This window comes from Notolepis coatsorum, assembly GCF_963971535.1.
Source record: "Notolepis coatsorum genome assembly, chromosome: 2".
NCBI lineage: Eukaryota > Metazoa > Chordata > Actinopteri > Aulopiformes > Paralepididae > Notolepis > Notolepis coatsorum.
The window spans coordinates 191,344,955-191,372,454 of NC_140166.1; the positions used below are offsets into that span (position 1 = coordinate 191,344,955).

The following is a 27,500-nucleotide window of genomic DNA, read 5'->3' on the forward strand; positions in this document are numbered from 1 at the left end:
ACTTTACAGTGAGTTCATCACCTTTTCGCTTGTCCTTGTTTGCTATTTTCTAGTACGTATCTCAAAATGAACTATTTCAAGCTAGTAAAGATGGCTGCCAATAGAGGCATTTATTAGTGGCCCTTCTGATGAGCGATTGGAGCAGATTACAAATAATCATCTTCTAAAGCTTACTGTCCATTATAAGGTTGAGCTTACAAGCAAGTGTTTCAAGATACTCTGAGGGCTGTACTGACTGATGATGGTGTTCTTGTGAATAAGGTAGAGGAACCTCATTTGTATTCATTGTCTCCACAGATGCTGCAATTGAGTTAGAGAGTTAGCTCTACAAGAAAAGCCAATATCACTGCAAGAAACGTTATTGTTGGAACATGAGCTGCAATAGATAGAAGGCATGCTGCCTTGCCACAAAACAAAGAATTCCACTCCTCTATACTGTAAAAAGGAACTAGATGTGACAAAATAAACTTGAAACTTGCATTCAGGTCCTGTGCATAACTGCATTCCAAGTCACATTCCCAATATGATGCCAGCAGATATATTAAAATGGTTCCTCCTTTTGTAGAGATGGATGTGGCCAGTGGAGAAATGCTTTCCTCATTTTGAATGGGTGGCAACCACTTTGAATTGACCTAGTAATGTCTGGACACTTCTGCTGCAGTGTGTCCTTGTTTGAAAAGCACAGGAAACGTACTCTTCTCTGACCCTCGACCAGAGCACTGACTATGAGACTGTTAATGCTCCACACTGAAGGCATATGAATGAGTCCCAGAAGCTTACTGTCAGCGTTTTAGGAACTATCATAAGTCTGAGACTTACAAACTTATGTGTCTCTCAAAGGAAAACTAGTTTGACAGATGGTGCCCGCTGAGTGTGAGTCTAAAGAGCAGTTTAGACATTCCTCGCCTAGAGGAATTAAAGAACTGTGTTCCTGAGGCCACTGCCTTTTCAAATAATTTTCAATCTAAATGAGCATGAGGTATTAAAGATAGGTGAGGTTGCTGTCTTTGCTGAGGAGTTTGCATTGATACACAAATCCGCCTTTGAAGAATAATATCATCTTTCTCGTGGGGGCCGTGTCCTAAAGCCCATGTCATATTGTTGCTGGGTACCCTGTTCTTAATAACAGAGGTATATAAGGTATAATATAGGTATATATATGGTTATCAGAGGTCAGTGATAATGAATATCTTCTTCTTGGAATTTTGTTTCTGAGACCTGTAGTGGTTGCCTTGAGGGCAACCTTCTTAAGGGTGGGGGTGTTATGTAGCCAATAGCCATACAGTTTGTGTCTTGGTGATCTTGTGTTACAGGTGGATTGGCCACACCGCCAATCAGTCAGCCAATTGAGAAACACCTCTCCCTGCAGAGATATCTCCCCGGAGATACCCAAGACAGGAGTCAGTGTATTTTTTACTACAAGAGTTTTTATTTATTTTTATTTTTACTACCTCGGCTTCAGCCTGCACATATCCTCAAAAATAATCCGCACCCCCTTCCCTTCTCTTGAATCACTCCACCGCCAAATCACAATCAGGAGAGCCAGAAAAATCATCCCTGACCCCACTCACCCAGCACACCACATCTTCCAGCTGCTGCCCTCCGGGAGGCGCTACAGATCCCTGACCACCAAAACATCCCGTTTAAAAAACAGCTTCTTCCCCACTGCCATACGGACACTGAACTCGCTGTAGTACCCCCCCCCCCCCCCCCCCGCAACCCCCCTTTCCTCTGCTGACATGGACATAAACTCTGAACTGTAATCTATGTAATTGTGTTTTCTCCTAACTGCATGTAGTATGTACGGTGTAAGTGATGTTATATGTTCTATGTTTTATGTTGGAACTGCAATGCACTGAAACCAAATTCCACCAGCCTGGCTGGGTGGTCATTAAAGAAATTGATTGAATTGAATTGAAACGGAAGCTGGTGCTCATTCCAATTCGGTCCGATCACTCGCTAATAGTCCCGGGACTCGAGCTAGACACAATGGATAGCAATCCGTTACCAATAACTCGATAAACAACATGATTTGGACGTATATACTATTATACAACCTGGAGATGGATCGCATATTTCAACATCCCATAATAGGAATATTTTTGCTCCACGCTCATCGCCCAACGCTACGAGGAAGCTACGGTGAGTTTCAGCATTTTTTTTTAACGTGTTCGATACAAACTGCTCTAATGATCATATCACCCACACTAGATGAATCATCTAACGTTGGCCACGGAATTATAAACGACCCCCCCCCCCCATCCGGTCAACATCAGATGATAAGTAGTAACTTCTAGAAGCACGTCCATTTGAAATTTTTTATCTCGCGCCGATCGCTATAAAACTGTATCTGATCATCAATATAATGCATTTAGGGCTATAAATCACGTTCTGCAGAAAGCTGCAGAAAACGATAAAAACATACTTATACTTTAGACCGTATTTTAGTATGAATATGTGAATGAAAAAGTATAACGTTGCTACAGATGAAGCTTTTAGTATTCCTGGGCGCTTTGCCGCGACGTGCGCACGGTTATATCACGTCGTTGAAATGAATTAGGAACCCAGGCTGCTGTTCTATTTTATGCCGCCAGGAGGCGCAAAGTCATTAGACGGACGCTACAACGTCCTACACAGTATACTGTATAACGATCTGTATATGTTTTGTTGTCTAAAATAAATACCATACCATATGTCTAAAGCAATGTTGCTGAATAAAATAATTAACCAGTTAAAACCTGTCGATTGCTAGTGGAGGTTCATATAAGGGATATATAATGGATATTTTTTGTCTAGTACCGTGGTCTAGTGGTTAATGCCCATTCCTTTCAAGCCGACGCCCGGGGTTTGGATCCCAGCGGGTCTAATATATATATATTTTTTTTTATTTATAAAATAAAATTGCCCGCAACGATGTGCATAATACAATAGTAATAATATATAATAAGAATCCAACCAATAGAGCGACATTGTGCAATAAACAAGTAAACAAAGTAGGGCATATTTTACAGTAGGGCACTTTGAAACAACCAATCACGTTGCGCGATAGCACGAGCGATGCATAGTCAGGAAGTAATGTTAGAGCTGAGTTCACTCATTCCGAACGGCAAAATGTAAAATGCTACCCAGGATTGTTGCGTTTCGTTATAAAAACTATGCGGTGATAAACAAAAAACGAATCGCAGTATGCAAAACGTGCGGTTCGAGGATCACAGATGGAGATGCAATCATGCAACGTCCAACTTCGTTCGACACTTGAACTAAGAAGGTGCACAAAGATCGGTAAGTGAATGAACGAATGAATGAAAACTTTATTTAACAGATTGCAGAATGGGTACAATACAGTACAGCTCAATATACACAATTGTTAAGGGGATGCAGACCAGAGAAAGACTTTTGTCTTGTTTACATCAGGGTCCCCCATAGTAACTTGGCTTGCTACTGTACAGTAGCTACAGTTAAATCAATGAGCCATCGACAGTGTGCTAACGTTATCATATACTCTCTTTTTTAGACTCTTTTTGTATCACAAACAGTACTGTATTTGTAAATCTGGTATGTCATAAATGTATAGATGTAGCAGTACTGTATCTGTATGTCATGTATGTCATGTTATGATGAATTGAAAATGGGGGACCCTGATGTAAACAAGATGAAAGTCTTTCTCTGGTCTGCATCCCTTTAACAATTGTGTTTATTGAGCTGTACTGTATTGTACCCATTCTGCAATCTGTTAATTTTCTTTCAATCAATCAATCAATCAATCAATCAATTAATCAATCAATCAATCAATCATTACATCCAAGATACACGGCTGCTGTAGTCTTGTCTTATAAAATACATAAACAATCAGCAATGTCTCGCTTGATGAATGGCCAGATAAAGTATTATCATTTTAATAATTGCGAAACGTGTTTAGTCCCTTGTTTGAGCCGAATCTGGGTTGAACATGATTTGTGGAACTCCCTCTGGTGTTGTGGTCGTGGTATTCACTGACCTTTGGGAAGTATTTCGACATGTACATGGGTATCTTAGTGGTGTAGTGTACAGTATCTTGTAGACCAGGCCCATTGCAAGTTGCTGTACTCTGTCGTCTACTCTAAGCCATCCTAGGTAGTCAAAGTGGGCAGGGGTGAGGTGGGTTCTAGGAGTAAGGTCAAGCAGTAGTCTGACCAGTTTGTTTTGTGATGTTTGTAATTTAGTTTTTAGCGCTTTTGAGGTGCTTTGGTACCATGAGGTGCAAGCATAGTCGTAGTACCCTTGAATGAGTGCTCCTGCCAGAGTCTTCAGGGTATTCTTGTTTACCAGAGAGGAGATCCGGTACAAGAATCTTGTTCGTTGGTTGACTTTTTTTTATTACATTGGTTGCCATTTTGTCACAGGAAAGATTTGCCTCTAGGATGGAACCCAGGTAGGTAATTTCATCTTTCCTTGTGACAATATTGTCACCCACTGTAACAGAGAAGCCGTTGGCCTTGCTGAGTTTGTTATTTGATCCAAGAGAGAGAGAGAGAACTCGCATGGGGGACCCTGATGTAAACAAGACGAAAGTCTTTCTCTGGTCTGCATCCCCTTAACAATTGTGTGTATTGAGCCGTACTGTATTGTACCCATTCTGCAATCTGTTAATAACGTTTTCATTCATTCATTCAGGAGCAAAGGTCAATGACCAAACACACCCAGACTACATACCATCTGTATTCCCTTCAACATCACAGTCTACACCATCTACGTCAACAAACATCAGTCGCCATGAGCGGCGTGAAAAAAGGAGAGTGATGCAGCCAAGGAGGATGGTGACCAACAGAGAACCAAGGTCGAGTCAAGCTCCTTGACCGCTTCATCTGTGGACAGCAACGACACCAAATGCAAGATGATGACAGGTGTTACCTGGCCAGTGCTTCAGCACTTGTTTTCTTTCTTGCACACAGAGAAGACAAGGAGCACCATAATCTCACCCATAGATCAGCTATTTATCACCCTTGTCAAACTGCGTCACGACATGTCCTTTGACCTCATCTCCCACATCAGAGGTGTGTCAAAGGCAACAGTCAGTGATGTGCCCAACGGATCATTTCAGTGAGTGAGCGATTCGATACACGCTCACGGCAATGAACCGATTCACTGATTCGACTCACGGTTCAGTGGCGCTTCCGGATCCCGCTGCGAATCAAAAACTATAAAAAAATTTGGCAGATGTTATACATACAATTACATACAATTATACATACAATTGTTAACACTTTGACTGCCTAAAAACGATTTACAACGTCTTTGCTGGCGATGCTAAAGTTGCCGGGGGACGCTGTACGTCGTCTTTATATCAATATTTCAAAAATCTGCGATCTGATCCATAATGTCCCTCCACTGGCCTGAGAACCACCAGCAGGACCCACTGAGCTCTCTGGCGGTTCAGGAGCGCCATCTGGTGGCCGATCGCGCAACCGCTTAACAGGAAGCACAGTGGAGGTTGTGCTAGTTGTCCGTATTGCTTCCGGCCACTCGGGATAGGTTCCGGCACTCTAGCTCGTCACACTGCATAGCGATCGATTGCCAATAACTCGATAAACAACATGATTTGGACGTATATACCATTATACAAGCTGGAGATGGACCGGGTAATAATATATCCCATAATGATAAAATTTCTACTCGACGATGATCGCCCAACGGCGCGCGGACACTGGGGTGAGTTTCAGCGTGTAACGTTACCGTCTTCGATAATAACTGATATTATCAACATTTGACCCACATTAGATGATTGGTATAACGCTGCCCACGGAATTATAAACGCCCCCTCGCCCATCCGGTCAACATCAGATGACGTGTAGTAACTTCTAGAAGTACGTCTAGTTGGAATTTTTTATATCGCGCGGATTGCCATCAAACTGTATTTCATCATCAATATAATGCATTTGGGGCTATATATCACGTTCTGGAGAAAGCTGCAGAAAGAGATGAAAACATACTTATACATTAGACCATACTTTACTATGAATATGTGAATGAAAAAGTTTAACGTTGCTACACAATGAACAATACATATAGGACTTTGAATGGGCCCTAATAATGGCAATGTAGCAATAGAATTTAAAAAGTTATAGCCCTGCAAAGAAGGGGACTTTCTCCATAGACAAATAGCGCTGGCAATCTATGGTATATCATTAATTTAACCCATGGCAGCCAAAGTGGGGGATGCAAACCAGAGAAAGACTTTCATCTTGTTTACATCAGGATCCCCCTGTTTACATCAGTAATCATCGGTAACATTTAGAATTGATTTCAAGGTCCTCCTCCTTATATACAAAGTATAAACATTGCGATCATCTACTATTGAAGGTTCCGAGTCACAGTCTAAATAAAATCAGTGATGCAGCCTTTGCTAACTATGCACCAAAGTTATGGAACACACTATGGACATTAGGGAAGCTAGATCTCTTAATATTTTCAGAAATAAGCTAAAAACGTACCTCTTCACCATAGCCTTCTAATACACCCCGCTGTTGATTGTACTGTAGCACTATTTTACTCTGGCCATTCTATTGCATAATTTTACTATCTATTCTACTATTCTATTATTGCACTGTATTATTGGTGTGCAAACCAGTCAACTTACAAAAAAGAGCCTGTTGGAGGATTTCAACAAGATAAATGCGACAACATTGCAAAATATTTCACTATAATATTTCAAAGTGAAGTAAAAAATATTATAATAATTATTTGATCATGTTAAATAAGTGTGACTGACTGAGTCCACATTACAGTTCTACTTTTGTTTTGATGTGAAAAGTGATGCTGCATAAGAGGACTGCATTTAGCACTGACTGAGAAAGTACATATTACAGTTCTACTTTGCATTGCATGTAATTTAGAATACAGGCAAATAAAAGTAATTTAGTTTAAAGTACAATCTTGGCTGTCTTTTTCTCTCAACGCTTCAATAGGTAGATGACTAAATGTAAATGTAATATCAAATTTTAACAGATTGCAGAATGGGTACAGTACAGTCCAGCTCAATACATACAATTGTTAAGGGGGTGCAGACCTGAGAAATACTTTCGTCTTGTTTACATCAGGGTCCCCCAACAATTAGCATTTCAATGGTGTGTGGGGGGGTTGCCAATCCAATGTCACACCTACACAGGCTAGTCACTCTACCCCCCTGTTGGGATGGAGGGAGAGACGAGACAGACTATTTTCAAGTTTAATGTACATTAGATCTCTTGTTTTTGAGACTATTCTATTGGCTTGCCTTAGAGTAGCCTGTTCATACATGCACTAGACCAGATTTAAGTTTTGTAGTCAGTAAACTTTCCCAGCATATTTCTGAACCAAGTGAAGAGCATTGGAACACTGTAAAACATGTGTTCAGGTATCTTAAGGGTACAACAGACCGTGGCTTATGTTTTAAAAAGAATGATACAGGTGAACTAGGCCTAATAGTCCACAGTGATGCTGACTGGGCATCAGACGTAGTGCCAGTCTAAGTGAGAGAAGCTCTCTCATTTCATGGAAGAGTAGAAGACAACCAACAGTTGCACTTTCTACCTGCGAGGCAGGATACATGGCCTTAGCATCAGCCATACAGGAGTGTATGTATTTGCAACAGCTACTCAAGGGTATTGATGGATGTCAGTATGCACAAACCAAGGTTTATGATGATAACCAAGGAGCTATTGCACTAGCCAGGAATCCTGTAAACAGGCAAAGATGTAAACATATTGATATAAAATATCACTTCATAAGAGAAACTGTGAATAGTGGGAGGATATGTTTGGAATATTGTCCTACTGACAACATGATTGCTGATGTGATGACAAAATCAGCCACTAAGCTACAACTGAAGAAGTTTGCTCAGTATTTGTTTGGCACTTAGTTAGAGTGAAAGAAAAGCATGGATGTGCCAATATGTTTTTTTTGTTGTTGTTGTTTATTTTGTATTGAAGGCCAAAGAGGGAGAATATATATATATATTTTTTTTGTTTTGTACCACAATAAGCTAAGTTCGAGTGGGGGTGTTAAATATATTATTATTATTATGTGCGCCCTTGCTCATTTGTGTTCTACAGAGGGCGATGTAGTAAATCCAGTATGTGACGTCACTGACGTTTCCTTTCCATTCCTGTTCCGGTCTATTATTTGTGAATGATTGTTGTTGATATATATAGCGGCACCGCAAGGAGAAGAAAAAGAAGGTTGACATGGGCAAAGTGTTCATCAACATCTCCATCGGCCTGTGCATCTTCAGCCTCGTCTGGTTCTTCTATGCTCTCTACATGCGCTCTGCCCTAGCTAAACAGGTGGTGACAATCCACCCCTCACCTCCTGTGCTTGACGCCAACAGCACCATGTTTGGGAAAATGTATGCCGCAATTCATATCTTACAAGAGATGCATTGATGTATGTGCAGGCTATTCTGCCTCCGTCTGATCAGTATGTAAAAATCACAAAGTTGGGGATATGGATGGGAATATAATTCACTGATTAAAAGAAAAACCAAAAAAAGAAGCAAAACTCATTCTGTCTCTAGTATTATTTGTTCACGCCAACTGTTTTGGAGATGAGGGTGGAAGTAATTTGGCAGTATGTTTTTATGGGGGGGGGGGGGCATTCATTCTGTGTTTATTGTGTCATACTGGGGAATAATATTAATATTATGTCCTATTGGGGACATAATTTAAAATTCTGAGCAATTCAATCGTTTTTTTTATGGAGAGGACGTCTGACATTAATTGAAAACTGTATTAACAGATTGCAGAATGGGTACAATACAGTACAGCTCAATACACACAATTGTTAAGGGGATGAATGAATGAATGAATGAATGAATGAATGAATGAATGAATGAAAACTTTATTAACAGATTGCAGAATGGGTACAGTACAGTACAGCTCAATACATACAATTGTTAAAGGTCCCATGCATTATAAATGTCATTTTTCAGTCTCTAGCATTGTATTATAGTAATAGGAGTTCGTATCAATGTGTTTTAGGGTCTAAATACCATATTGGCGAATTGCTCCATTTCAGCCCACCCCCTCTGTGCCTCTAGTAAATCGGGTCATTTTGATTTGAAGTCCCTGAGCACGTCACTGGGCGCTGTGGATAGACACAGTGATGCGATTGGCTCTGTGGTTGGAGCTAATGCCCGCCCCCATTCTACCTAGACTAGACAGCGAGTGGGGCTGCGGGGCCGAGAGGAAGAGAGAGCCGAGAGGGAGCCGAGAGAAAGGAAGAGAGAGGGAGGGAGGGAGAGAGAGGGGGCACTTGGGGGGGGGGGGGACCTCCCGCACGGAGGTCCGCGCGACACACACCTCCGAACGGGAGAGTGATAGAAAGAAAAAAAGGAAGAGAGAGGGAGGGAGGGAGAGAGAGGGGGCACTTGGGGGGGGGGGGGACCTGCCGCACGGAGGTCCGCGCGACACACACCTCCGAACGGGAGAGTGATAGAAAGAAAAAAAGGAAGAGAGAGGGAGGGAGGGAGAGAGAGGGGGCACTTGGGGGGGGGGGGGACCTGCCGCACGGAGGTCCGCGCGACACACACCTCCGAACGGGAGAGTGATAGAAAGAAAAAAAGGAAGAGAGAGGGAGGGAGGGAGAGAGAGGGGGCACTTGGGGGGGGGGGGGACCTGCCGCACGGAGGTCCGCGCGACACACACCTCCGAACGGGAGAGTGATAGAAAGAAAAAAAGGAAGAGAGAGGGAGGGAGGGAGAGAGAGGGGGCACTTGGGGGGGGGGGGGGGACCTGCCGCACGGAGGTCCGCGCGACACACACCTCCGAACGGGAGAGTGATAGAAAGAAAAAAAGGAAGAGAGAGGGAGGGGCTTCTCTCTCTCTCTCTCTCTCTCTCTCTCTCTCTCTCTCTCTCTCTCTCTCTCATATGGTATAAATGATTATTTGTGTAAATAAGGTTATACGCCGACCATTAAGAAAATACATGTTAGTTTAGGAATAAGGGGCAGGTAACTATATAACTATAAGATTTATTCTTCTTCCTGCTCCTTTTGTCCATGGAATGACTATTTATGATTTTTTAATGAAGAAACTATGATTGTATTATTCCATGTGGCAAATAAAAACTCTGAACTGAACTGAACTCTCTCTCTCTTCCCCCCCCTCCCTCCCTCCCTCTACCAGTGCAGACTGTGGTCTGACTGTCACTCAAAGTGCTTATGGGCGGAGCCAGGCCATAACAGCCTGATTTCTCGAGGCTGAAAAATGATGGTTTCGAGTACTTGATTAGAAATATAAAACAATGAATTTTTTTGAAAAAAAAATTACAAATGTCTTCAATAGACTAACAGGAATTGTGTAAAGTTGCCCAAATAGTGCTAGGAATAGCAGTGCATAGCCCCTTTAAGGGGATGCAGACCAGAGAAAGACTTTCGTCTTGTTTACATCAGGGTCCCCCATTTTCAATTCATCGTAACATATATGACATACATGACATACAGATAGACAGTACTGCTCCATCTATACATTTATGACATACCAGATTTGCAATTACAGTACTGTTTGTGATACAAAAAGAGTCCAGAAAGAAAAGAGTATATACATTAGGCATGGAAACTGTACATTGGATTGGGTAGGTGGGGGTGGGGGGGGACTGTACATTGGAGGTGGTTGGGTGGGTGGGGGGGGGGGTTGGTTAGGAGTGGGGGGGGGGGGGTTGGGTAGGAGTGGGGGGGGGGGGGTTGGGTAGGAGGGGTGGGTGGGGGACACTGTACAACTGTACAAACAACACTGTACATTGCAGACCAGAGAAAGACTTTCGTCTTGTTTACATCAGGGTCCCCCCCCTTATCTGTCACCATAGTACATCTGTGATCCTCGAACCGCACGTTTTGCATACTGCGATTCGTTTTTTGTTTATCACCGCATAGTTTTTATAACGAAACGCAACAATCCTGGGTAGCATTTTACATTTCGCCGTTCGGAATGAGTGAACTCAGCTGTAACATTACTTCCTGACTGTGCATCGCTCGTGCTATCGCGCAACGTGATTGGTTGTTTCAAAGTGCCCTACTGTAAAATATGCCCTACTTTGTTTACTTGTTTATTGCACAATGTCGCTCTATTGGTTGGATTCTTATTATATATTATTACTATTGTATTATGCACATCGTTGCGGGCAATTTCATTTTATAAATAATAAAAAAAATATATATATATTAGACCTGCTGGGATTCGAACCCCGGGCGTCAGCTTGAAAGGAATAACCTTAAATCACTAGACCACGGTACTAGACAAAATATATCCATTATAAAGAGAGCCCACCTGGCACTACACAAAATATACACATTGACTGCTAATTCGACAGGTCTTAACGGTTTAATTATTTTATTCAGCAACATTGCGTACACAAACTTATTGTTACCAAGAAGCATTACACTAACGCTTTCTTTTGATGAAATGAATGGACAAGAGAGCCGTACGTCGGCCATCTAATGAAGTTAGATTTGACACGTTTTAATATATACACTTTGACTGCTGAATTGACACGTTTAACTTATTCATTCTTTAATTCAGCAACATTCATTCATGCAGTCTGTAGACATACTGTAGGACGTTGTAGCATCCTATGAATGAAGTCACCAGCTGTAATGGAATTGAATGGAACTCGAGCTTAGTCCAGCGCGGAGCTCCTCCAATGAATGAACAAAAAGCCGGCGCGTCGGGCAGTTGTCACCAGCTGTATGAGAGCGCCCCCGCTGGTCATTGTTAACATTAACCATGCCAAACGACGTCATAACGGTTCCTGGACTTTTCCCGGCTGTATCTGTACACCCTGAACAATAGATACTTGATGTTGAATGGGCCATAGTAATGTCAATTTAGCAATACAATTTAAAAAGTTATAGCCCTGCAAAGAAGGGGAACTTCTCCATAGACAAATAGAGCTGGCAGAGGATGGTATAATGATGTACATAAGCCTGGCGAAGAAAGTAACATAGTGATGTAGTTTCCTTAAGTGCCCCATTAAAAGCTGCTTCCTGCTTAAAGACAGCACTTGTGTACTGAGTGTGATCTCAGAGCCCTGTCACTGCTTAAAAGCAGAACCTCAGCCTCTCCTGGAATCACTCTGTACTACATTCTGTTGTGGAAAGACAGCTCATTCACTGAGAGACTTACACTGCATCAGGGTAAGACATTTTAAGTCATTTAGTAATATCTTTAAACTGAGACTTGATTGCTGACCTGACCAGCTGACTTGATTAAGGGGCGTGTTTAAAGCGGCCATTTTGTTTCCTTAAGTGCCCCATTAAAAGCTGCTTCCTGCTTAAAGACAGCACTTGTGTACTGAGTGTGATCTCAGAGCCCTGTCACTGCTTAAAAGCAGAACCTCAGCCTCTCCTGGAATCACTCTGTACTACATTCTGTTGTGGAAGGACAGCTCATTCACTGAGAGACTTACACTGCATCAGGGTAAGACATTTTAAGTCATTTAGTAATATCTTTAAACTGAGACTTGATTGCTGACCTGACCAGCTGACTTGATTAAGGGGCGTGTTTAAAGCGGCCATTTTGTTTCCTTAAGTGCCCCATTAAAAGCTGCTTCCTGCTTAAAGACAGCACTTGTGTACTGAGTGTGATCTCAGAGCCCTGTCACTGCTTAAAAGCAGAACCTCCTCAGCCTCTCCTGGAATCACTCTGTACTACATTCTGTTGTGGAAGGACAGCTCATTCACTGAGAGACTTACACTGCATCAGGTTAAGACATTTTAAGTCATTTAGTAATATCTTTAAACTGAGACTTGATTGCTGACCTGACCAGCTGACTTGATTAAGGGGCGTGTTTAAAGCGGCCATTTTGTTTCCTTAAGTGACCCATTAAGGGCCAGGTGTTAGAAAGCACTAATTAGTGATAGGGATTTAAAGGCCTGCTGGCTTAGCATCAGCGAAGCGTCGAGAAACGAAGAGGGACAAAGAGGAGTTTTCCTGGAGTTATCCGCAGAGGAATCGAGGGATCCACCCAATGCTAATTACACCATAATCCTATCTTACACTCCACTCTGAAAAATCTCCCTTTCCCTCCCACTCTGCTATTTCTCTACTTCCTCCCTGCCACTCTTGACACCACAATGTGTCTCATATCCACAATCTGCTCCCCCAGAACAGATTCAACCCACCCACGGCAGTTTTCTAGCAACCCGGCTAATCTATCCTACCCTCCTACAGCCACTAATACACCTGTCACAGTACAGGGAGGCCTATGGAATTGTCAATCAGCAGTCAAGAAAGCTGACTTCATTACTGCCTACGCCGACCTTCCAGGCGGGGTGGAGGCACTGGCCTCATGACATCTCCTTAATGGACTACAAACTTAACACCCCTCCCAGCACTGTCACTCTCCTCTTTTGAATATCATGCAGTATCTGTCTCTAATCCTTTCAATCTCACCATTGTTACACTCTACCGCCCTCCAGGTCCGCTCGATCACTTCACAGATGAGCTGGACATGCTTCTAAGCTCCTTACCGGAAGATGGTACCCCTCTCCTTCTATTGGGCGACTTCAACCTGCCTGACTCATCTCAGTCAGTCATAGTAGTCTCCCTCCTACAATCATTTGACCTGACTCCCACTGCCATGCCTCCCACCCACAAAGCAGGCAACTCCTTGGATCTCATATTTTCCCGTAACTCCAGCATCATTAACACCACGGTAACTCCCCTACATGTATCTGACCATTCCTTCATATCCTTCTCACTAACTCTCATGCTTAACCGAAAGGTCTTCACCCCAACTCAAACCGTCTCACTCAGACGCAACCTGCCCTCCCTATCCCCCTCCACCCTCTCCTCTGACATACTATCCACTCTACCTTTGAGTGACACCTTCTCTGCTCTCTCCACAGAGATGGCAACCTCCACCCTCCTCTCAGCCCTTGCAACCTCCTTCGACAAGCTCTGTCCCCTCGTTGAGAAACCTGCCCGCCGTTCCCCACCCAGTCCATGGCTGACAGATCCAGTGAGAGAACAAAGACAGGTCCTGAGAGCAGCTGAAAGGAAGTATAGAAAGTCACGCCTCACTGCTGACATTGACACATATCACAACCTCTTGTTAACATTCTCCAAAACCATTACTAATGCCAAAGCTTCTTTCTTTCACCATAGGATCGAGGCCTCTGCCAAGAATCTTCGCAAACTGCATGCTACCATGTCCTCCCTCCTCACTCCCCCCCCACCCCCCCCTCCCTCATCTTTCTCTGCCGAAGACTTTGCGATCTTCTTTGAGGAAAAAGTGGAGAACATCCGCAGCTCCTTCTCCCAACCCCCACCCATTCCAAATGCTGAATCGAGAACCTCATCCTTCACTCTGTCATCTTTCTCTCCCATTACAGAAGCCGAGACCCTGACACTGGTAACGTCGAACCGTCCGACTACATGCCAGCTGGACCGGCTACCTTCCCCACTCCTCCAGACCATAGCACCAGACATCCTCCCATTCCTAACTGCAACCATCAACTCCTCACTCAACTCGGGGGTGGTCCCCACCTCCCTAAAACAAGCCAGAGTCACGCCCCTCATAAAAAAACCATCCCTGAACCCTACCGTCATAGGCAACTACCGTCCTGTCTCTCTTCTCTCCTTCCTTTCTAAAACACTTGAACGTGCTGTATCCAACCAACTTACTGCTTATCTCTTACAGAATGACCTCCTAGACCCTAATCAGTCAGGCTTCAGGACTGGTCACTCCACAGAGACAGCCCTCATTGTGGTCACAGAGGCACTTCACTTAGCAAACACGAAAGGCCTCTCCTCTGTCCTGATTCTCCTAGATCTATCTGCAGCCTTCGACACAGTCAACCACCAGATCCTCCTCGCGGCCCTCGCAGGAATGGGAGTGGCTGGCTCTGCGCTGACATGGTTGTCATCATACCCAGTGTTGCGTTGTTATTATGGACTGAGCCGGCACGCAGGATAATGACGCCACGCGCACGCGCGGCCCCGCGCGCATGCGCATATGTTCCCTCGCGCACAATAATACACTTTGTTTGTATAGCCTTTCATACAGAAACTGCAGCTCAAAGTGCTTCACAACAGAAGAAAGACATAAGGCATAAAATGAGCACATAAAGTGCAGACATATAAAATCAGTTTTTCACATTAGGATCTAACATCCCAACAGGCAACCTTGTTTATGGTTTGATTCAGTTTTAATATAAATAATAAAAATAAAGAGAAGATTAATTAATTATCTACTCAGTCCCAAAGTTTGTGATGTAGATATGGAATGTCCCGGGTTGCTGCTGTTTGCAGAGTGTGTTGTTGTCCGGGGGTGAGTGGTGGTGGGTGGGGGGTTGAATCAAAACAGTTGTCAATTCGGAATTGACGGCTGTTTTGATTTGGCCCTTCGTTCGCCGTCGTTCACCTTTGGACGGCGGTGCACTCTGTGGGCAGCGGCAACTTGGGACGTTCCATATTTACATCACAAAGAGTCCCCTGCGTGGTTGAAGACACCAGCCTATAGCGGCTATTGTTATGATAATGCGAGGTAGCGCCGGGGCCCGGGAGGCAGGTAAACACAACGAGCCAAGTCGAGCGCAGCGCGTTCTCGCGAGCGCGTGCATGTGCGTGCACGCGCTTCTGCTCAAATCTTTAATACTCAGTGAGGTAGCACACCGTGCTACCCCGTCCCATGAACAACGCATGCCTGATCATACCTCAATGACCGCTCCTACCAAGTGTCATGGAGAGGGACCCTGTCGGCCACCCGCCCCCTGCGGACGGGTGTCCCCCAGGGCTCGGTTTTAGGACCCCTTCTCTTCTCCCTCTACACTAAATCACTGGGTAACATTATCACGTCTCATGGCTTCTCCTACCACTGTTATGCCGACGATACTCAACTCTTCCTCTCCTTCCCTCCCTCAGATATCCACGTCTCTGAGCGGATCTCGGCCTGTCTGTCCGACATCTCCGCCTGGATGACGACCAACCACCTCAAACTGAACCTAAGCTAAACAGAATTGCTCCACCTGCCGGCCAAATCCTCCCCCCTGACCGACCTTTCCATCACAGTCGAGAATGCAGCTGTGACCGCGTCCCCGACCGCCAAGAACCTTGGTGTTGTCCTCGACGACCAGTTGAACTTCTCTGCTCACATCGCAGCGACAACCAGAACCTGCAGATTCCTCCTGAGCAACGTCAGAAGGATCCGCCCCTTCCTGACAAAAGAAGCCACCCAACTCCTCGTCCAATCAACAGTCATCTCCCGCCTCGACTACTGCAACGCACTGCTCGCTGGCCTCCCGGCCACTGCCACTAAGCCTCTTCAACTCATTCAGAACGCAGCGGCCCGCCTGATCTCAAACCTACCGAAGTCGGCCCATGTCACCCCACTTCTTAGGGACCTGCACTGGCTCCCCATTGCTGCACGAATCCGCTTCAAGGCCCTCAACCTAGCATACCGTGCGGCAAAGGGAACTGCTCCCGCCTACCTCCGGTCAATGGTCTCTAACTACACACCCTCAAGACCCCTACGCTCTGCATCTTCTGGCCGCCTCAGACCTACTCCTATCCAAGCTCCGGGAGGGTCATCAAAGAGAAGTCGCCTATTCTCAGTCCTTGCCCCACAATGGTGGAATGAACTACCCACCCCAGTTAGGACAGCCGAAACACGTCCAATCTTTCGCCGTCGACTAAAGACGCACTTCTTCAACCATTATCTGAATTAAAAAAAGAAAAAGAAAAATCTAACCCTAACTAACCATACTGTCATGCACTTGTCCTAATAAACTAACCTACACTGTAGCACTCAACACTTTGATGAACATTGTTACTCAGCTGATAGAGTTGTGCCCTTCCTGATGGCTTGTCGTACAGAACTTGTAAGTCGCTTTGGATAAAAGCGTCAGCTAAATGACTAAATGTAAATGTAAATTTAACGGGAGAAAAGGCTGGACTACAAATTAGGTGTTTCATGTAGTCCAAGGGACAGAGAACTCAACTTTGAATTTTGTAACTCTGCAGACGTTCTACATGCACCTCCAGCTACAGTATATAACATAGTAAGGTAAGGGAGAAATATGAAAAGCATAATGGTAAAGTATTAAATAGGGAAGTAGCAAATAGGGATAGGGGTTCACAAATTCTGAATTATCCCTTTAAAGTGCTAATAATAAATAATAATAGATTTCATTTATATAGCACACTTTAAACTCAGTGAGCTCTCAAGGTGCTTACTTTGATTTGTTGTGAAGCTGCGTCTCACCCCCCCCTACTGGACCAAACTGGAACTCAGGAAGTCCTACGCAGTTTACTGCTCCAAGGAAGCAGACACTGGTCCGTGTCCCTTCAGGAAAGGGCTTTCAAGCTGAGCCAAAGTCACACTCACTGTCTGGTGTAGATGCTCACACACACTCTCTCACACACACACACACACACACACACACACACACACACACACACACACACACACACACACACACACACACACACACACACACACACACACACACACACACACACACACACACACACACACACACACACACACACATACACATTCTACACACACAGGCATACACAGGTGTACAGACTTACACATGCACACAAACAAACAAACAAACAAAACATAGATACACATGAAAGCTGGGCCTGTATCTTTTTGCTACTGGCGTTTCTGGACCTGTGGAGGGATTACTTGCTGAGATCCTATAATCTATTGGCAAACAGAGATGTGTGTGTCAGTGTGTGTGCGAGTGCATGTGTGTTCATGTGTGTGCGTAGCTGCATGTGTGTGTGTGGTACCATATTTGGCAAGACGACAGCAGACATGCAGTGAAATCACCCTGTCCTATGACTGCAATTTTCCTGAAATAGCAGTGATGTAATGCGGTTAGCCGGTAACCGGTAGCGTGCTGCTGATGCTGTCGCCCCAGGGCCGCCCAGGCGTTGTTTGTCTAGTAATAATGGCATGCTGGCTAGAGGTGGAGGGCCAGGCAAGGAACCAGTGGGTGGCTGATGATAATAGAGGGAAGGTGGATGTGGTGCATTTAATCACACACTACTGAGAGCAGCTCTGCCAGTGCCTGCCTGTCTGTCTGTCTGTCTGTCTGTCTGTCTGTCTGTCTGTCTGTCTGTCTGTCTGTCTGTCTGTCTGTCTGTCTGTCTGTCTGTCTGTCTGTCTGTCTGTCTGTCTGTCTGTCTGTCTGTCTGTCTGTCTGTCTGTCTGTCTGTCTGTCTGTCTGCCTGCCTGCCTGCCTGCCTGCCTGCCCGTCTGTCTGTCTGTCTCTCTGTCTCTCTGTCTGCCTGTATGTATGTCTGTCTGTCTGTCTGCCTTTCTCTCTCTCTCTCTCTCTCCCTCTCTCTCTCTCTATCTCTCTCTCTCTCTCTCTCTCTCTCTCTCTCTCTCTCTCTCCGATTCTATTCCATTTCATTCTCTGGTTTTCTGCCTCAATTTCTCCCTCCTTCTCTCACTCTCTCCCCTCTCACTCTGTCCCTCCCCCTCTCTGTCTCTCTCACTCTGACCCCCCCCCCCTCTCTCTCTCTCTCTCTCTCTCTCTCTCTCTCTCTCTCTCTCTCTCTCTCTCTCTCTCTCTCTCTCTCTCTCTCTCTCTCTCTCTCTCTCTCTCTTTCTCTATCTCTCTACCCTTCCTCCTAACAGGAAGGCAGGGTTCATGTGTCTGGTCGCTCAGACTAGACTGTTCATTCATCCCACTGTGGTCTTGTTGGAGGAAGCCAGCGCACGTTAAACCAACCATGTCCTCTGGTCAAACGTATCCACTGACACAGTCCAGACCAGAGCACGCTAACTGTGGATCCTAACCAGTGTGCTGAGGCAAACTGCTGTGCCACGAATTGAGTTCAGGTGTGCCTTGAAATGTCCTTTGCTTGAATGGAAAAAAAAGAGAAGAAACTGCTGTCAAACTAAATCTTTTCATTTACCAGGAAGCTTTTCCTCTAGATTCATGCAATTAAAAGAAAGTGCAATTTCAGCTGCTCGTTGTGATTTTTGGCCCTCTGGCAAGATTGGCTTTGTGTAACATTTCAAGCAATTAATCCGATGTGTGTTGAATAATTTTGTTTCTTGGCAAGAGACACACCACACATTGAATTTTGGTGCTGCCATGGACCACACACACACACACACACACACACACACACACACACACACACACACACACACACACACACACACACACACACACACACACACACACACACACACACACACACACACACACACACACACACACACACACATACATTGATATACAGGCCTCCAGCGGTGGCCAAGACAATGGATACTGAGGAGAGCGGATCTCTCTCATCACATTAAACAGTGAGCAGAACTCAGCGGAGCCACAAGTTTTATAGTCCGAGGAAACGAGGCTGCTACGTGCGACAGTTCCATCGTACAACTGAAACACTGTTGATTTAATAAAAGACAAGACAAATCAGCACTGTGCTCTTTGTCTCTGTCAGACTCCTTTCACACAGCACAAAGAAGTTGGCTTGACTACAGCTTATTGGCAGCTTTGAGGTCTGCATGAAAGAGTCAGACCAGCATTTTGAAATACCCCTAAGTCGCATTACAACCTAGTCACAACGTCTTCTGTTTGCGCTGGAATGGTGCAAAGGAAAAGTTGTCTTCTTTATGCAGTGCACTGGATAATATATTAGCTACATCTTTTTGAGTTGCTCAGCAATGAAACTACTACAGGATTTAGTGCAAAAGGGCAGACTATACATGCTGTTAAATTGATGGCTCTCTAAAGGCCGTGTGTGGATGGATCTTGGGAATGGCAATTTTCTCACGATGGATGGATGGATGGATGGATGGATGGATGGATGGATGGATGGATGGATGGATGGATGGATGGATGGATGGATGGATGGATGGATGGATGGATGGATGGATGGATGGATGGATGGATACTAGATAGATAGATAGATAGATAGATAGATAGATAGATAGATAGATAGATAGATAGATAGATAGATAGATAGATAGATAGATAGATAGATAGATAGATAGATAGATAGATAGATAGATAGATAGATAGATAGATAGATAGATAGATAGATAGATAGATAGATAGATAGATAGATAGATAGATAGATAGATATATAGATAGATAGTTTCAAGTTTCTTTAATAGTTGTCATACAGAAGTACAGAATACTTTTATACAAAATGCTTCTTACTGTTACGCTCCAGAGACTGTGCAAGACAAGATAAGTATGAAATAAAATAACATAGTATAGCATGTAAATTAGAAGTAAAAAAAATGAGGTCACAGTGTTCAGTATAGACATATGTACAATGTTCGATGCAGAATAAACGTAACTGAGTTACCATATAATATACAATATACTATGCAGTGTACTAATATACAATACTATATAGTGCAAGGCAGAAATGGGATGAGGTGCAATTTAGGTACAATTTACAGTAGTTGTAGTGCAAATCCTTTATCAATAAATATAAATTGTGTTTGTGTGATCTAAAGTGTGGAGAGTGGGTGCTGCAGTGTGTTGTTTGTTTAAGTGAGTGTGTGCGTGTGGGTGTGTGTGCTGTGTGCATTTGATGGTTGATCAAAAGATAGATAGATAGATAGATAGATAGATAGATAGATAGATAGATAGATAGATAGATAGATAGATAGATAGATAGATAGATAGATAGATAGATAGATAGATAGATAGATAGATAGATAGATAGATAGATAGATAGATAGATAGATAGATAGATAGATAGATAGATAGATAGATAGATAGATAGATAGATAGATAGATAGATAGATAGATAGATAGATAGATAGATAGATAGATAGATAGATAGATAGATAGATAGATAGATAGATAGATAGATAGATAGATAGATAGATAGATAGATAGATAGATAGATAGATAGATAGATAGATAGATAGATAGATAGATAGATAGATAGATAGATAGATAGATAGATAGATAGATAGATAGATAGATAGATAGATAGATAGATAGATAGATAGATAGATAGATAGATAGATAGATAGATAGATAGATAGATAGATAGATAGATAGATAGATAGATAGATAGATAGATAGATAGATAGATAGATAGATAGATAGATAGATAGATAGATAGATAGATAGATAGATAGATAGATAGATAGATAGATAGATAGATAGATAGATAGATAGATAGATAGATAGATAGATAGATAGATAGATAGATAGATAGATAGATAGATAGATAGATAGATAGATAGATAGATAGATAGATAGATAGATAGATAGATAGATAGATAGATAGATAGATAGATAGATAGATAGATAGATAGATAGATAGATAGATAGATAGATAGATAGATAGATAGATAGATAGATAGATAGATAGATAGATAGATAGATAGATAGATAGATAGATAGATAGATAGATAGATAGATAGATAGATAGATAGATAGATAGATAGATAGATAGATAGATAGATAGATAGATAGATAGATAGATAGATAGATAGATAGATAGATAGATAGATAGATAGATAGATAGATAGATAGATAGATAGATAGATAGATAGATAGATAGATAGATAGATAGATAGATAGATAGATAGATAGATAGATAGATAGATAGATAGATAGATAGATAGATAGATAGATAGATAGATAGATAGATAGATAGATAGATAGATAGATAGATAGATAGATAGATAGATAGATAGATAGATAGATAGATAGATAGATAGATAGATAGATAGATAGATAGATAGATAGATAGATAGATAGATAGATAGATAGATAGATAGATAGATAGATAGATAGATAGATAGATAGATAGATAGATAGATAGATAGATAGATAGATAGATAGATAGATAGATAGATAGATAGATAGATAGATAGATAGATAGATAGATAGATAGATAGATAGATAGATAGATAGATAGATAGATAGATAGATAGATAGATAGATAGATAGATAGATAGATAGATAGATAGATAGATAGATAGATAGATAGATAGATAGATAGATAGATAGATAGATAGATAGATAGATAGATAGATAGATAGATAGATAGATAGATAGATAGATAGATAGATAGATAGATAGATAGATAGATAGATAGATAGATAGATAGATAGATAGATAGATAGATAGATAGATAGATAGATAGATAGATAGATAGATAGATAGATAGATAGATAGATAGATAGATAGATAGATAGATAGATAGATAGATAGATAGATAGATAGATAGATAGATAGATAGATAGATAGATAGATAGATAGATAGATAGATAGATAGATAGATAGATAGATAGAACTGTGTAAATAGGGGTGGATATTTCATATTACAGACCTTAGTGATGGCGATGGCACAGGCATGTCCCCATATCTCTATCAGCTGTTGCTGGCCAAACCTGTAGTCCCTCAGCAGTTCTGTCTCGATGGCTGCCACCTCCACTTTACTGTAAGAGACAGACAGGAGAGGACACATACGGTTTAGAGATCTCATCGGAGTCCTTTACGGTAATGCATCAGGAATATATATCATCATCGTCGTCGTTGTCATCATTATAATCATCATCATCATTATCTTCATCATCACTACCATTAATATAATCATGGGCCTGTTTGAAGTTTAATCAAAAAGTACTTCTGAGAATTATGAATTAGCTCGGAAGGAGTGAATGATATGTGAGAGCACTTCATTGAAATGTCTGCACAGTTTCCTTTGTGAATCATCTATCCCTCCAGCCAATAGTTATTACTGTGTTTCCATCCCATTAGCACAGAATGATGAGACGGTGACACGCTTGTAATCCAACATTATACTATACTTTCGTTTTTTTCAAGACTATGAATTGCCAAATTACAAACATAACAGAGTGATATAAACCCTTCAAATTACAGATAACAACAATCCCTGAAGCCCTGAAACGGAATTTAAGAGGCTATAAAGTTGGTCTTCTTACATGTATGCACTCCTTAGACTCTTAGAGGATTTATGTGAGGTGTTTTCTTGTAAACAAGTGTTGTCGTGGTTACGAGCTACCAGTAGCTATTTATGTGTCTCTGACACAGGTACATGTCAAGGACTGGGTCTAGCTATACTCATAATAGATACAGCAGTATGTGGTCATGAACCCAAAGTGGTCTGACTAAGGAGGACCTTCCAGTGGCCTTAACCGTGCATACAGTGCAACACCGATCTGTGAATATTGTGTGTGTGCCTGTGTGTGTGTGCCTGTGTGTGTGTGTGTGTGTGTGTGTGTGTGTGTGTATGTGTGTGTGTGTGTGTGTGTGTGTGTGTGTGTGTGTGTGTGTGTGTGTGTGTGTGTGTGTGTGTGTGTGTGTGTGTGTGCGTGCGTGTGTGCGTGCGTGCGTGCGTGCGTGCGTGCGTGCGTGCGTGCGTGCGTGCGTGCGTGCGTGCGTGGTGGGTTTAGGGCACCCCAGAATTGGACTGGTTACACAACAGCACAGCAGCAGAAGTGTCACCTCTCTCTGATTCAGAGCATGTCCAGCGATGACCAAACCAGTTGATAATGAAGCACAGCTTCATACCATCTCTCAGATTTGTGCTACAGTAGATACATCCATATTACACCAGAGACACCTAGTGGAGCTCCTCGGTACTACAGCTGATTAAGAACCTGACTTGAACAAAAATATTATTATGAGTGCTGTAACAAAACAAGAGTGTATGTCCTTGTTTAAAAATAGACATAGAATCCCAATAGGAATAACCCTTTCTCCAGGAGAAATACAAAGCAACATGTATTTGAGTTCAAGGGTTAATTACAAAAAGGTATTAAAGGTATTCATTACAAAAAGGTTAATTAAATAAGGTGTCATTATGCAGAGGGCTAATGATGTTGACATGGTTGTTCAAATGTTAATAGATATTTGTCCATGTTGTTTCTGACCCAGAGTATAGATTGGTTTGGAGGGTACACAACAAAAGGGGAGGGAGAGGGGGCTCGAAGTGCCGGATCAATACACAGCAAGGAATCATGGGTCACTCATTGGATTGATCTGAAACCATCAGCACTCAAAACGAGATCAAGAGCTGTTTGTGTGTGTGTGTGTGTGTGTGTGTGTGTGTGTGTGTGTGTGTGTGTGTGTGTGTGTGTGTGTGTGTGTGTGTGTGTGTGCGTGTGTGTGTGTGTGTGTGTGTGTGTGTGTGTGTGTGTGTGTGTGTGTGTGTGTGTGTGTGTGTGTGTGTGTGTGTGTGTGTGGGTGTGTGTGTGTGTGTGCGTGCCTGTGTGTGCATGTGTGTGTGTGTGTACATGTTAATGTGTATGAGTGTTGTACATGCGTACGTGTTTGTGTGTACGTGCATGCGTTTGATTGCAGGCTACGTCATGTGTTGTCGTCAAATGACACCTTTGTGGATCCAGCGAAGACCAAAGATGACATGGCACATCTTTCTTCTTATATGTGCCAAAATAACCTCTATTTAATCAAGCTCCTAAATTACAACATTGGTCAATCAACATTGTGTCAGAATCAGAATCGCGTTTTTTGCAAAGTACTTTGCATACAAGGATGAAAGAAACAACACATCCTGAATAATATAAAAGGTAATATAAAGATTTTAAATTATGAATAGATTTTAATTTGAATATAAAAACAAAAGGAATGCATGCAGAGGAGTTTGCGGGTATTGTACAAATGCGGTGGGGCAAAGGTCAAAAATAGAAGAACATACCTTGTCAGAACATACTGTGTCAGAACAGGGCCTGATAAATAATAGCATATGCAGAGAACTTGCAGAGGTGGGAAGAATGCGTTATTTTCTGCGCAGGGTGTACAGAGTTATAGGCTTTGAGAGTGCAGTGCACTCGAGAACACAGAAGTACGAGTTACTGTAGGCCTACAGAATATAGACAGATGTGGAGGAGGAGTATCAGTTGTTGTGTGTGAGCACTGATGTGAGGAGGGTGGACAGTTCCTTGTTAGTTGAACTTGTTAGTGAAGGACATGGCTCGTGACGGGGTAAAACTGCTCCCTGTTTTAGACGTCACGGTCCGCAGGTTTTGATAGTCTATCAGTGAGATGGATGCAATCCTACCTGGAGGGGAGAGAACAGATGGTGGAGGTAAACGGTACCCTACCCCCCCCCCAGTGAGCTGTGGTGTTCCACAAGGAAGCATACTAGGACCGCTGCTGTTCCTAATTTATGCAAATGACATGTCGTCAGCTTGTGACTGCAACTTGTTCTTGTTCGCAGACGACTCAGCCCTGCTGGTCTCTGACAAGAACAAGTTACAGGTTGAAAAAACCCTCAGCACGGAACTAGGCAAAATCTGCATATGGCTCGCTGATAACAAACTATCATTACACATGGGCAAAACAGAGTCCATTCTCTTCGGTTCAAATAACAAATTCAGCAAGACCGATGGCTTCTCAGTTACAGTGGGTGACAATATTGTCACAAGGAAAGATGAAATTACCTACCTGGGTTCCATCCTAGAGGATAATCTTTCCTGTGACAAAATGGCATCCAATGTAATAAAAAAAAGTCAACCAACGAACTCGATTCTTGTACCGGATCTCCTCTCTGGTAAACAAGAACACCCTGAAGACTCTGGCAGGAGCACTCATACAAGGGTACTACAACTATGCTTGCACCCCATGGTACCAAAGCACCTCAAAGGCGCTAAAAACAAAATTACATTACAATTACTCAAAAACAAACTGGTCAGACTACTGCTTGACTTTACTCCTAGAACCCACCTCACCCCTGCCCACTTTGACAACCTAGGATGGCTTAGAGTACAGGAACTTGCAATGGGCCTGGTCTACAAGATACACTACACGACCAAGGTACCCATGTACATGTCAAAATACTTCCCAAAGGTCAGTGAATACCACGATCACAACACCAGAGGGAGCTCCACAAATCATGTTAAACCCAGATTCGGCTCAAACAAGGGACTAAACACGTTTCGCAATTATGCCACATCAATGTGGAACGCTCTACCCAAAGCTGTAAAGGAATGTGAATCACTACCCACTTTCAAAAACACTCTCAAAGAACACCTACAGGAGACTGCAATTCTAAACTGGCCCATGTAAATGTCCTAACCCAACCCCCTCCAATGTACAGTAAATTACCAAGTATGGTTGTCAATATTCCAATGTACAGTTTTGCTTGTACAGTTGTACAGTGTTCCCCAACCCCCCCCCCCCCCCCCCGCCCACCCCTCCTGCCCTGTTTTTTCAAGTTCAATGCGAACCTTAGGGATCAAATCAAATCAAATGTATTTGTAACTAAGGCCTGACAACACACGGTAATGTCCCCATGGGCCGGACACGTCTTCTTTAAACAAGTCAAGAAGAAACATCACAATAAATCAAGAACAAAACAAAAACACCATGAAGTCCAATTTTTTTTAAATAAATCAAATAAATAAATGCAACACTCCCAGACATACCCCACGTAAGGAAAAACTCACTAAAACCTTGCAATAGGAAAAAATGCACCACAGGCAATGTGGAGGAGAGAAACCTTAGAAGGGACGTTCAAGGGGGGATCTCCCTTCTTAGATGTCAGTGATAGTAGTGTTGCAATAAAACAGGCGAGACTGTTGGTAAGCATGCACGAAACACAGATAAGTGCATGCAATAGCAACTCAACTTCTGGATAGACAATAAGAGGGTGTTAGCAAACTATACTTACTATTCACAAATGAATGGAAGTGGATACGGACCACTAGCCTAGCTTAAAACCAAGAGAGATGTGTTTTTGGGCAACAGATGGCTAGAATATATTGTATATTATGTAGATATTTCTCTATGGCATCTTTAGCTCAGTCTGCTAATGGCTGGGAAGAGATGTGCTATGAGGCTAACATGCTGCTGCATTGTTTAATCACTCCAACCAGAATAAATACGACATCAGTTCGACTGAACTGAATCTCCTATAACTTTTACACAACCCAGAGGGGAGCATGTCTATGTTCCCCGGGTCCTATGTTCCCGGGTTCTATGTTCCCCGCTTTGATTGATTGATTGAAAATTTTAGACCACCAGCCCTGATTCCAAACTCTAACCTTAACCAGTTCGAAAGAGGGCCTAAGCTTAACGGTTCGAAACAAGGCGGACATTAATAATTAATTAAATAATAAAAATTTATAAAATGTTCAATCTATTAATCAATCAAAGCGGGGAACATAGAACACGGGGAACATAGGACCCGGGGAACATAGGGTGTACTGGAGCAGGGGCAGCAGCTGTCACCCTGGCCCTCCTCAGGGAGCTTCCTGACTTACTGTGATAAGATGATCGATTTGTAAAGTGCAGCTCCGTACACAGGGTCTGCTCGCTGCCTGCCTCCAGGACCAGCACTAAGCCGTGGGCCGAATTGATATTTCCCTCTAAAGGAGCATGATGCGGTGGTTTTGTAAAAAGCAAGTCAAAAACAAGAGGGCACTTCTTCAATAGCAGGTGCAGGGAACACGTTGGGGGTGACAGTGGCTCAGAAGGTAGAGCAGTCGTCTGGTAAACCGGAGGTTCCCGGTTCGATTCCCACTCCTCCCGGGCAGCGGGTCGAAGTGTC

The 27,500-nt window shown here is 42.9% G+C and overlaps 1 protein-coding gene across 1 annotated transcript in view; it reads right to left on the reverse strand.

The window, feature by feature from the left end:
- Positions 1 to 27,500, reverse strand: part of yjefn3 (YjeF N-terminal domain containing 3) — a gene marked incomplete at its 3' end in the record, with an annotated part of 228,993 nt that overhangs the window by 53,828 nt on the left and 147,665 nt on the right. The window contains 1 exon segment of the mRNA XM_084308435.1: positions 22,296 to 22,404. Within this exon segment, the coding sequence (XP_084164561.1) occupies positions 22,296 to 22,404 (109 nt within the window).